General features: G+C 61.2%; 1 protein-coding gene across 5 annotated transcripts in view; it reads left to right on the top strand.

Moving 5' to 3' along the window:
- NRBP2 (nuclear receptor binding protein 2) overlaps positions 1-12,278 on the top strand; it is a 29,025-nt gene extending 16,747 nt beyond the window's left edge. Inside the window, exons 7-20 of one of the 5 annotated variants that reach the window (XR_015282578.1) lie at positions 105-128; positions 555-638; positions 727-782; positions 1,375-1,470; positions 3,593-3,725; positions 4,258-4,360; positions 4,462-4,512; positions 5,160-5,295; positions 5,465-5,518; positions 5,622-5,711; positions 7,082-7,145; positions 8,401-8,456; positions 9,327-10,418; positions 10,526-12,278. Coding sequence is in view for 2 of the 5 variants with exons in the window: in XM_086875216.1 (XP_086731342.1) it covers positions 105-128; positions 555-638; positions 727-782; positions 1,375-1,470; positions 3,593-3,725; positions 4,258-4,360; positions 4,462-4,512; positions 5,160-5,295; positions 5,465-5,518; positions 5,622-5,711; positions 7,082-7,145; positions 8,401-8,456; positions 9,327-9,395 (1,016 nt within the window). In the remaining 3 variants the exon portion in view is untranslated. Of the gene's footprint in view, positions 1-104; positions 129-554; positions 639-726; positions 783-1,374; positions 1,471-2,893; positions 3,123-3,592; positions 3,726-4,257; positions 4,361-4,461; positions 4,513-5,159; positions 5,296-5,464; positions 5,519-5,621; positions 5,712-7,081; positions 7,146-8,400; positions 8,457-9,326 lie in introns of all 5 variants that reach the window. The other 4 variants (XR_015282591.1, XR_015282602.1, XM_086875216.1 and 1 more) reach the window with 4 other exon arrangements.
- The last annotated feature ends 23 nt before the right edge of the window (positions 12,279-12,301 follow it).

The raw sequence follows: 12,301 nt of genomic DNA, 5'->3' as shown, positions 1-12,301 counted from the left end.
GAACTGTGGGGTCCCTTTTTGGGGTGCCAACCTTGGTGTTACTCGTTCTTCTTGCTCTCTCCTGCCTTCCCAAACCCGCGGCTCCGTCCGGCGCTGCCTGGCAGTTTGGCACCGGGTGTTTGCCAACGGTGAGTGACCCCTGCCCTGGGGACCCCCCTGCGAGCCCTGAGCCCCCCAGAGGGGCACCCCAGGGGAGGATCCTGGGCTCTGTGGGGAGGCAGCACCTTCATCCCTTCAGGAATTGCTGCTCCTGGGTGGGAGCAGAGGGGTCTCCTGGGATGGGAGGTGGCTGGGGGTGGGCAGGGGCACACACATGAGGATCCTCCCCCATCCCTCACCCCCACAGATGGGCACACTCAGATCCCCCATCCCTTATCCCCCCATAGATGGACGCACTCACACCCCCCCCGGGTGGGTGCACTCACACCCCTCACCCCTCAGCCCCCCCCGGGTGGGCACACTCTCACCCCCCATCCCCTCAGCCCCCCCCGGGTGGGTGCACTCTCACCCCCCATCCCCTCAGCCCCCCCAGACCCTCTCCCATGTCTCCCCAGCGCTCCCGGACGATCTCCGCAGCCCCATCAGGATCGAGCGGGAGGAGCTGCGGAACCTTCACTTCTTCCCTCCGGAATACGGCCGTGAGTGGGGCTGGGGGGACACGGGGCTGTGCGGGGTGGGGGTCTCCAGGGGGGGCTCTGTCCTGACGTGTCCCGCTCCCTGTTCCAGAGAAGGCGGACGGGACGGCCGTGGACATCTTCTCCTTTGGGATGTGCGCGCTGGAGGTGCGGAGCGGGGCGGAGCCCTGGGAATCGTGGGACCCTGTCCCCTGGCCGGGGGTGTCCCTGTCCTGGGGTGTCCCTGGCCGGGGGTGTCCCTGGTCGGGGGTGTCCCCTGTCTGGGGCTGTCCCCTGTCTGGGGGTGGCCCCTGTCCGGGGGTGTCCCCTGGCCGGGGGTGTCCCTGGCCGGGGGTGTCCCTGTCCTGAGGCGTCCCCTGTCCTGGGGTGTCCCCTGTCTGGGGGTGGCCCCTGTCCGGGGGTGTCCCTGTCCTGGGGTATCCCTTGTCCTGAGGTGTCCCCTGTCCAGAGGTGTCCCCTGGCCGGGGGTGTCCCCTGGCCGGGGGTGTCCCCTGTCTGGGGGTGGCCCCTGTCCTGGGGTATCCCTTGTCCTGAGGTGTCCCCTGTCTGGGGGTGTCCCCTGCCCGGGGGTGTCCCTGTCCTGAGGTGTCCCCTGTCCTGGGGTGTTCCTTGTCCCCGCCCTGTCCTGAGGTGTCCCCTGTCCTGGGGTGTCCCTTGTCCCTGCCCTGTCCTGGGGTGTCCCCTGTCCGGGGGTGTCCCTAGTGAAGCCCCCATGGACTGGCCGTGCTTCCCCTCCCAGATGGCCGTGCTGGAGATCCAGACCAACGGGGACACGCGGGTCTCGGAGGAGGCCATCGCACGGGCCCGGCATTCCCTGGATGATCCCAACATGCGGGTGAGTGTAGCTGGAGGAGCCTGCTGGGAGTAAATCCCTGTCCTGCATCCCTCCTGGGTGTAAATCCCTGTCCTGCATCCCTCCTGGGTGTAAATCCCTGTCCTGCATCCCTCCTGGGTGTAAATCCCTGTCCTGCATCCCTCCTGGTTGTAAATCCCGTCCCTCATCCCTCCTGGGTGTAAATCCCTGTCCTGCATCCCTCCTGGGTGTAAATCCCATCCTGCATCCCTCCTGGGTGTAAATCCCATCCCTCATCCCTCCTGGGTGTAAATCCCTGTCCTGCATCCCTCCTGGGTGTAAATCCCACCCTACATCCCTCCTGGGTGTAAATCCCTGTCCTGCATCCCTCCTGGGTGTAAATCCCACCCTGCATCCCTCCTGGGTGTAAATCCCATCCCTCATCCCTCCTGGGTGTAAATCCCTGTCCTGCATCCCTCCTGGGTGTAAATCCCACCCTGCATCCCTCCTGGGTGTAAATCCCACCCTGCATCCCTCCTGGGTGTAAATCCCTGTCCTGCATCCCTCCTGGGTGTAAATCCCATCCTGCATCCCTCCTGGGTGTAAATCCCTGTCCTGCATCCCTCCTGGGAGTAAATCCCTGTCCTGCATCCCTCCTGGGTGTAAATCCCATCCTGCCAGTTCCCAGGAGGTGCAGAAGGGGTCTGGCCCTGTGCCACGGGTCTCCTCGTTGTCCCTCACACCTGTGGTGTCCTGGGTACCTGTGCCCCCTTCCCAAGCTCCATCTCACTCCTCAGCTGCCCCAGCTCCATGTTGCCTGGGGCCCAGGTGGATCCAGGGAACAGAGAAGAAGCTTCCCCATAAATACTTGGGAACGAGGTTTTATAAGGAGACAGGACAGTCTGGAGAGCAGTTGGGATTTGGGCTCAGCCAGAGGAGCAGCTGGAACCTTTGATCCCCCTCCATCCACCCTGAGCCACTCACCCCCCCCTTCCTCTTCCTCTTCCTGTGGCAGTCTCCAAAACATCCCATGATGAGTTTGTACATTCCCCAGATTCTCTTGTTTGATCACAGAGTTTCTCGAGGCATCCCACAGTAAATCCTGCCCTCAGATCCCACAGTTCCCATGTCTCAGGAGAACCAGGGAGTCTCCTCTGGAGCATCCAGGAGTGCTTGGAGTCACGCCCGAGGGTCTCTGGGGCAGGTGGTTCTGAGGGTCCCAGTCTGGGGGAGCCCACCTGGCACCCCTGGGATCATTTTTGGATAGATCCCAGATATCCTGGCCCATCCCCTGTCAGCAGCAGGGCAGGGGCTGGAGGAGCAGTGGCAGATCTGGCTCCTCTGCTCTCAGGGAGCAGGAACAGGCAGATCCCTTGGATTCTGCTGCTCATCCTGCCCCTTCCCCACTCCCAGCACCACATTCCTGCTCTCGGGGCTGATCCTGGTTCTGCCCCTTCTCCTGCAGCCTTTGCTGGGCTCACACCTGGGATGGGGCCAGTGGGGACCCCCTTCCCTCTCTGCCCACCGGAATTCTGCTGCAGCTCCCTGTCCTGGGGCTCCTGCTGCAGAAAGAGCCCTTGGATCTGTGTCCTGGGAAATTGTATCAAAAACAGCGAGCCCAGGCCTAGGGCAGCGAGCCCTGTGCTGGCACTGCTGCGACACCGCCAGCCCTGGGGCAGCTTTGAGGTCCCCAGGTAAGGACATGTGAGGTGCTGGAATGTGTCCAGGGAAGGAAATGCAGCTGGGGAAAGGTCTGGAGCAGCTGGGGGAGCTGGGAAGGGCTCAGCCTGGAGCAGAGGAGGCTCAGGGGGAATTTCTGGCTCTGCCAGGACAGGACAGGGACAGGAGGAGAGGGAATGGCCTCGGGCTGGGCCAGGGAGACTCAGGCTGGACATCAGCAGGAATTTGTTCCTGGAAAGGGCAGTCAGGGATTGGAAGTGCCCAGGGAGGTTTGGAGTGCCCATCCCCGGAGCTGCCCAAGGAGTGACTCGGACACTGAGTGCTTTGGGCTGGTGACAAGGTGGGGATCGGGCACAGGGTGGACTCTGGGAGCTCCTTTCAGCCTCAGTGATTCCATGATTCTGTGGCTGTGTGAAATGCTCCTGTGAGAGCAGCAGGGGATTGTCCTGCTCTGCTCCAGCTCGTGCCCCTGCTCTGATCCCAGGAGTTCATCCTGTCCTGCCTGACCCTGAACCCGGACAAGCGCCCGACCGCCAACAACCTCCTCTTCCACCGGGTGCTCTTCGAGGTGCATTCCCTGAAGCTGCTGGCAGCCCATTGCTTCATCAACCACCAGTGTGAGTGCCTGGGACCACCCGGACCCCCAAACTCATCTTCTCCCAAGGAGCCAGGCTGGGAGAGCTGGGAATGTTCACCCTGGAGCGGAGAAGGGTCCAAGCAGACCTTAGAGCCCCTTGCAGTGCCTGAAGGGGCTCCAGAGGAGCTGCAGAGCTCTTTGCACTAGGGATACAGTGACAAGGCAAGGGGCAATGGTTTCCCCCTGCCAGAGGACAGGGTTAGAGGGATTTGGGGAAGGAATTCCTGGCTGTGAGGGTGGTGAGGCCCTGGCACAGGGTGCCCAGAGAAGCTGTGGCTGCCCCATCCCTGGCAGTGTTCCAGGCCAAATTGGATGGGGTTTGGAGCAACCTGGGATAGGGGAAGGTGTCCCTGCCCCTGGCAGGGGGTGGGACTGGATGGGATTTAAGGTCCCTCCCACACAAAACACCCAGTGATTCCATGTGCAGAGCCTGGGCAGGGAGGCAGGGACTCCCAGCCCCGCCCTGGAGCAGGGGCTGCAGGACCCACACCCCCCCTGTGCCTCTGCCCCAGATCTGATGCCAGAGAACGTGGTGGAGGAGAAAATCAAGGAGCTGGACCTGAACATGGTGATGGCCGAGATCCGCAGGGAGGGTCGGCCTGGGGCGCAGTGGAGGTGAGGATGGGGGAGATTCCATAGGATCCAGCCTGGAGATCCCAGTGCCGTGGGAAGCAGCCCTTCACTCCCTGAACCCTCCCATCCTGTTCCCTGCCCAGGTACTCGGAGGTTTCCTTCCTTGAGCTCGACAAGTTCCTGGAGGACGTCAGGTGTGTTGGAGCTCCCAGCTCTGCCTGGGCTCCCCGGGAGCACGCGGAGTGTCGGTGCTGTCCCCAGCTGTGCTCGGAGCTGTCCCCAGCTGTGCTCAGAGCTGTCCCCAGCTGTGCTCGATGCTGCCTCCAGCTGTGCTCAGAGCTGTCCCCAGCTGTGCTCGGTGCTGTCCCCAGCTGTGCTCAGAGCTGTCCCCAGCTGTGCTCAGAGCTGTCCCCAGCTGTGCTCAGAGCTGTCCCCAGCTGTGCTCGGTGCTGTCCCCAGCTGTGCTCAGAGCTGTCCCCAGCTGTGCTCAGAGCTGTCCCCAGCTGTGCTCAGAGCTGTCCCCAGCTGTGCTCGGTGCTGTCCCCAGCTGTGCTCAGAGCTGTCCCCAGCTGTGCACGGAGCTGTCCCCAGCTGTGCTCGGAGCTGTCCCCAGCTGTGCTCAGAGCTGTCCCCAGCTGTGCTCGGTGCTGCCTCCAGCTGTGCTCAGAGCTGTCCCCAGCTGTGCTCAGAGCTGTCCCCAGCTGTGCTCGGAGCTGTCCCCAGCTGTGCTCGGTGCTGTCCCCAGCTGTGCTCGGAGCCCATCCCTGCTCCTTCCAGAGCCAGCTCTGCTGGGCCCAGGGGCTGGAATCAGCTCTTTGTCCTCCCTCCGTGTCTGTGCCAGGAATGGGATTTACCCCCTGATGAACTTCGCTGTCTCCAGACCCCACGCCCTCCCCCGCGCCCTCTCCCAGCCCCAGGAGGATCCTCAGAAAGCCAAGACTCCCACCCCAGAGCCCTTTGATGTGGAGACCAGAAAGGTAAGGCCAGCTCCAGGTGGGGACAGCTCCTGCAGTCTCCATCCCTGCTGCAGGGACACCTCTCCTGTTGGCCCAGGTGAGAGCTGGGAGAGGAATCACGGGCTGTCAGGAGGAATTCCAAAGCCCAGAGGGGCCGTGTCCAGGCTGATGCCGAGTTGGGCTTTTCCAGGTGGTGCAGATGCAGTGCAACATGGAGCTGAACGAGGACAAGAGCCAGTGGCACGTGAGTACCTGGATCCCAACCCGCTCCCGGCGCTGGGAGAGACCTGCTCCCTGCACATCCACTGGGAAATGGGACTGGGAAATCACACCAGGAAATCTGACAGGAAAATGGCCAAGGGAAATCTGCCTGGGGTATCACAGCAGGAAATGATACCGGGAAGTCAGACTGGGAAAGGCCTCAGCCCGTTTCCATGGTACCCAAAGAACTCACTCCTGTCCTGTACAGAATTCTCTCACTGTCCTGTCCTGTACAGTGAGAGAATTCCCAAAAAGTCACAAACTCCCCTGGCCTGTGGGACACACATCTGGAGTCTCTGGATGTCCCTGGTGTTTCCAGACACTCTTGGACTCCTGTTTTTTCTGGCCCAGAACTTACAGGGACCTGGAATTGCTCCAGGGCACCAGCACTGCCCCAGAGCTCCCCCATCCCTGCACTGCCCCAGAGCTCCCCTATCCCAGCAGAGCCCCAGAGCTCCCCTATCCCATCACTGCCCCAGAGCTCCCCCATCCCTGCCCTGCCCCAGAGCTCCCCCATCCCTGCCCTGCCCCAGAGCTCCCCTATCCCTGCCCTGCCCCAGAGCTCCCCCATCCCTGCCCTGCCCCAGAGCTCCCCCATCCCTGCCCTGCCCCAGAGCTCCCCCATCCCTGCACTGCCCCAGAGCTCCCCCATCCCTGCACTGCCCCAGAGCTCCCCTATCCCTGCACTGCCCCAGAGCTCCCCCATCCCCAGAGCTCCCCCATCCCTGCCCTGCCCCAGAGCTCCCCTATCCCTGCCCTGCCCCAGAGCTCCCCCATCCCTGCACTGCCCCAGAGCTCCCCTATCCCAGCAGAGCCCCAGAGCTCCCCTATCCCATCACTGCCCCAGAGCTCCCCCATCCCTGCCCTGCCCCAGAGCTCCCCCTTCCCTGCACTGCCCCAGAGCTCCCCTATCCCTGCCCTGCCCCAGAGCTCCCCCATCCCTGCCCTGCCCCAGAGCTCCCCCATCCCTGCCCTGCCCCAGAGCTCCCCCATCCCTGCCCTGCCCCAGAGCTCCCCTATCCCAGCAGAGCCCCAGAGCTCCTCTATCCCTGCACTGCCCCAGAGCTCCCCTATCCCAGCAGAGCCCCAGAGCTCCCCTATCCCATCACTGCCCCAGAGCTCCCCCATCCCTGCCCTGCCCCAGAGCTCCCCTATCCCAGCAGAGCCCCAGAGCTCCCCCATCCCTGCCCTGCCCCAGAGCTCCCCCATCCCTGCACTGCCCCAGAGCTCCCCCATCCCTGCCCTGCCCCAGAGCTCCCCCTTCCCTGCACTGCCCCAGAGCTCCCCTATCCCTGCCCTGCCCCAGAGCTCCCCCATCCCTGCACTGCCCCAGAGCTCCCCTATCCCAGCAGAGCCCCAGAGCTCCCCCATCCCAGCACTGCCCCAGAGCTCCCCCATCCCAGCACTGCCCCAGAGCTCCCCTATCCCTGCACTGCCCCAGAGCTCCCCCATCCCTGCCCTGCCCCAGAGCTCCCCCTTCCCTGCCCAGCACCTGCCGGTGCCTTTGGAGGGGTTGGGATGAGCAGACTCTCTCCTGTCTCCACAGCTCACGCTCCTGCTCATCCTGGAGGACAAACTGCACCGCCAGCTCAGCTATGACCTGCTGCCCAGTATGTTCCCACAGGGAATGCTGGGTGTGGATGCTGGGGAATCCTGTGGCCCTGTCGGGATGAGGCTCTGTTGGACACAGAATGTGCCAGCTTCCCAGCCAGCTCCCCTACCTTTCCCTTTTCTTCTTTCCCTCTCCTCCTCCTTTTTCCTTTCCTTTCCCTTCATTTCCTTTCCTTCCCTCTTTTTCCTTTTCCCATTCTTTTCCCTTTTCCCATTCTTTCTCCTTTTCCCATTCTTTCTCCTTTTCCCTTTTCCCATTCTTTTCCCTTTCCCCATTCTTTTTCCTTTTCCTTTTTCCCATTCTTTTTTCTTTTCCCTTTTCCCTTTCCCCATTCTCTCTCCTTTTCCCTTTTTGTCCCAGCCCTTGCCCAGCTGGGCCCTGTGCTGGTGTGCACCACACTGCCCATAGGGTGCAGTTGGCAGGCAGTGATCCAGCGGTCATTCCAGAGCTGCATTCCCAGCAGGACCCACAGTGGGCAGTTCCCGTGGTCCCAGTGGAGCTCCAGCCTCATTCCCAGCACTTTTCCAGAGGAAAGGTGGATCCTTCTTGGAGGGGCCTGGGAAAGGTGCAGCTCCAGCTCCTTTCCAGAATATCAGGAGCCCCTGTAGGCCACGCAGCCCCAGGGCTCCCTCACAGCCAGGATTCCCTCAGAAAGCTGGGAATGGTGCCTGGGGGCTGCTCCTTCCCCAGCCCCTCGCGGGCTCTGCCACAGGCGCTGTCCTGGGGCGTTCCCTGCTGAGCCAAGCTGCTGTTGTTACTTTGTCCCCTGCCCCTCTGTTGTCCCTGTGCACCCCGCAGCGGCCAGGGAGGCAGAACAGCTGCCAAAGGAGACCCTAAAAACGAGGCTCTTCCCCTTTGCTGAGATGGCAGTCACAGTTTTATTTCTTGGAATCCTTTGGGGTGAAGTTGCAGGAGGGAAAGAGGAAGAGGCATCAATAAGCACCCCTTTTTGAGGACAGGGGAAGGGGTGTGGGGGATTCACACAACCAATAAGGGGAAATGGGGAGAAGAAGATAAGAGAAAGAACTTACAAGTCTACATTTTTGGGGGTACAGTCTTTGGCTCATATCATTTTTCCTAACTGCATTACAACACCAAACAAAGCCTTTCCAAGTGCACATTGTCCAGAGCTGTGTTCTGGGAGCTTTGGGAACCTTGTTCCACCTCCCTGCCCCATTTTCCCAACTCTCCCAGGTACAGGAGCTCCCTGAGCTGTCTCCATGTTCACGTTCTCCTGCTCCTTGTCTCTGCAGCTGATAACTCCAAGGATTTGGCCACGGAGCTGGTGCATTACGGATTCATCCACGAGGTGAGTCCCTGCTGTGGCTGAGTCTGGAGCCCCTGGAGCTCCTCACAGGCAGGGCGTGGATCTCTGTTCCCTCCGGACTCTGCTGCAGGAGCTGTTCCGAGGGGAGCTGCCCCTCGTGGCACACTTTAATTAGCTGCACCTTAAATAATTCTGAGTGGGAGAACCAGGAGAGCACCCAGGGGAGGAGGCTGGTTCCTTACTTAAGGAATCACAGAATAATTAATTTGGGAAAAGACCTTATTGAGTCCAGCCTGTGAGCAAACATGGGAGGTCACCCTGTGACATCCCCAGGTGCCACATCCACGTGTTTATTGAGCTCTTCCAGGGATGGGGACTCCACCACTGCCAGGGCAGCTGGGCCAGGGCTGGGCAGCCCTTTCCAGGAGGAATTTTCCAAATATCCCTCCTAAACCTGCCCTGGCCCAGCCTGAGGCCGTTCCCTCTCCTCCTGTCCCTGTTCCCTGGGAGCAGAGCCTGATCCCCCTGGCTGTCCCCTCCTGCCAGGGACTTGTGCAGAGCCAGAAATTCCCTCTGAGCCTCCTTTGCTTCAGGCTGAGCCCCTTCCCAGCTCCCTCAGCAATTCTCCAGCCCCTTCCCAGCTCCCTCAGCAATTCTCCAGCCCCTTCCCAGCTCCCTCAGGAATTCTCCAGCCCCTTCCCAGCTCCCTCAGGAATTCTCCAGCCCCTTCCCCAGCTCCATTCCCTCCCCTGGACACGCTCCAGCCCCTCCAAGTCCTGTACCAGGGGAGCCCAACCCTGCAGCAGGACTGGGGCAGGCCAGCACAGGAAGGGCTCGGGACTGGGACTGAGGGAGGCTGGAGGTGTCTGGGCCAGCCCAGCAAAGGGAGCTGTTGGCATGTCTGCATTTCAGGACGACTGTGAAAAGCTGGCCACGTTCCTGGAGAGTGCCTTCCACAAGCACCGCTCCCAAGCCCTGTGAGCTGGGGACCCACCGCAGCCCCCGTTCCCAGGGGATCGAGGTGCCGGACTGGAGGATCCCAAAGGGCTCCTGACCCACCAGACTGCAGCAGGACTCAGCTGGCCGGGCCTTGGGCCCACGGGGATTTGCCCAATCCGTGCTCTGGGAAGGCAACAGCTGATGGAGGACTCTGCAAACACCAGGAATTGCATCCCGGGACGTTGGGACTCGAGTTCTGGTGCCTGCTTCCAGTGGGAGGTGTGGGGGAGTGGGCAGCAACCCCCAGCAGCCCCTTCCCAGTGGGGTTTGTGGAGCTGCTGCAGGAACCCCAACAGGATCCGTTTCCCTCTGGGAACGATCGGCTTTTCTCGCTGCGGGTCCCAAAGCTATTTTTTTCCTCTTTGCCATCTGGAATGGTCCTTGCTGAGGGGAGGGGAGGGGAGGAGCAGGCTTGGAGAGCCCCGGTGTAGCTTCCCATCTGCCACATTCCACTCTCCATCCTGAATTTCTCCAGGTTTAATGTCTCCACTGTGCTGCCTGTGCTCAGAATCCTCACGATGAGCTGGGACTGTGTGAGCTGGACATGATATGTCTTGAGAAGAAATTCCAGAAATCATGACCCACCACCTGGATCCACACATGGATCAGCAGGAATCTCATTGATGCTCCACAGAATCCTTCTCATTTCCCAGTTCCTCCTACAGCCTTCCAAAATCTCTCAGCATCTTCAAGAGAAAGCCCTGGTGCCTCTTCCTCCCATTCCTCCTGCGCTGACTGGAGTGTCAGTCCCAGCCTGGAGATGGGAGAATTGCCACCACCACCAGCCCAGTGCTGCCCTTTGCCAGGGACACTTCGTTGAGGTGGAGAAAAGTGCAAACAGGAATTGTCTCTGTCCAAGAGCCGTGCGGGGCTGCTCTCACTGTGCCAGGGAAAACTGGCTCTGATATCCTGCTCTGTGCTGTGCCAGGGGAAACTGGCTCTGATATCCTGCTCTGTGCTGTGCCAGGGAAAACTGGCTCTGATATCCTGCTCTGTGCTGTGCCAGTGCTGCTCCTGCTGCTCCACTGTGCTAGGGAAAACTGGCTCTGATATCCTGCTCTGTGCTGTGCCAGGGGAAACTGGCTCTGATATCCTGCTCTGTGCTGTGCCAGTGCTGCTCCTGCTGCTCCACTGTGCTAGGGAAAACTGGCTCTGATATCCTGTTCTGTGCTGCTTCACTGTGCCAGGGAAAACTGCCTTTGGCATCCTGCTCTGTGCTGTGCTGGTGCTGCTCCTGCTGTGCCATAGGAGACTGGCTCTGATATCCTGCTCTGTGCTGCCAGGGTTTGTGCCAGTTCTCCTCCTGCTGCTCCTACCACGCCAGGGAAAACTGGCTCTGATATCCTGCTCTGTGCTGTGCCAGGGAAAACTGGCTCTGATATCCTGCTCTGTGCTGTGCTGGTGCTGCTCCTGCTGTGCTGGGGGAATTCAGCTCTGGCTCTGTGCTGGTGATCTGCACCACGCCAGTGTTCTGTGCCTGTTCTCTGTGCTGGTGCTGCTCCCGCTGTGCCAGAGGAATCCGGCTCTGGCTCCTGCCCTGTGCTGTGCCAGTGCTCTGTGCTGTGCTGCTCCTGCTGTGCCAGGGAAAACCCCTCTGGCATCCTGCTCTGTGCTGGTGCTGCTCCTGCTGCGCTGGTGCTGCTCCTGCTGCGCTGGTGCTGCTCCTGCTGCTCAGACTCTGCTGGGGGAATCGGGTTCTGGTGCTGTCCTGGTGATCTGCACCACGCTGCTGTTCCTTGCCACTGCTCCGTGCCAGTGCTGCTCCTGCTGGGCAGGCAGATCTGCCTCTGGCATCCTGCTGGTGTTCTGTGCTGGTGCTGCTCCTGCTGGTGTTCTGTGCTGGTTCTGCTCCTGCTGGGCAGGCACATCTGTCTCTGGCATCCTGCTGGTGTTCTGTGCTGCTGCTGCTCCCGCTGTGCCGTGGGAAGCTGCCTCTGGCATCCTGCTCCGTGCTGCTCAGTGCTGGTGTTCTGTGCCAGTGCTGCTCCTGCTGCTTCTGGTGTGCTGGGGAAAACTGGCTCTGTCATCCTGCTCTGTGCTGCTGCTGTGCTGTGGGAATGCAGCTCTGGCATCCTGCTCTGTGCTGCTGCTGCTGCTGCGCTGTGGGAATGCAGCTCTGGCATCCTGCTCTGTGCTGCTGCTGCTGCTGTGCTATGGGAATGCAGCTCTGGCATCCTGCTCTGTGCTGCTGCTGCTGCTGTGCTATGGGAATGCAGCTCTGGCATCCTGCTCTGTGCTGCTGCTGCTGCTGCGCTGTGGGAATGCAGCTCTGGCATCCTGCTCTGTGCTGCTGCTGCTCAGGCTGCACTGGGGAAATCCAGCTCTGTGCCGTCCTGGTGATCTGCACCAGGCTGGTGCTCCATGCTGCTGCTGCTGCTGCTGCTGCTGCTGTGCTGCTGCTGCTCCTGCTGTGCTGCTGCTGCTCCTGCTGTGCTGTGGGAAGCTGCCTCTGGCCTCCTGCTTCATGCTGATGTTCCAGTCCCTGCTGGAGCTCTGTGTGCTACCACCTGCCCTGCACTGCTCGTGCCTCATGGCGTCGCTCCAGCTGCTGCATCCCAGCAGGATTTTATCCACACTCAGCCAGCTCGGGCTGCATTCCTGGCCCAGGCTGCATTCCTGGCCCAGGCTGCATCCCCAGCTGTGCTGCATCCCCAGCAGTGCTGCTGCATCCCCAGCAGTGCTGCTGCATCCCCAGCCTGTGCTGCTGCATCCCCAGCCTGTGCTGCTGCATCCCCAGCTGTGCTGCTGCATCCCCAGCGTGTGCTGCTGCATCCCCAGCGTGTGCTGCTGCATCCCCAGCTGTGCCAATGTTCCAAGCTGACACATCAATAAAGCAGCCGGTCCCACTGCAGGGCTCTGCACAAACTGCTCGTGATTCCTTGCTCCGG

The sequence above is a fragment of the Cyanistes caeruleus genome, chromosome 1 (assembly GCF_971803275.1).
Source record: "Cyanistes caeruleus chromosome 1, bCyaCae1.hap1.1, whole genome shotgun sequence".
NCBI lineage: Eukaryota > Metazoa > Chordata > Aves > Passeriformes > Paridae > Cyanistes > Cyanistes caeruleus.
This window is presented reverse-complemented; position numbering and strand designations above follow the sequence as displayed.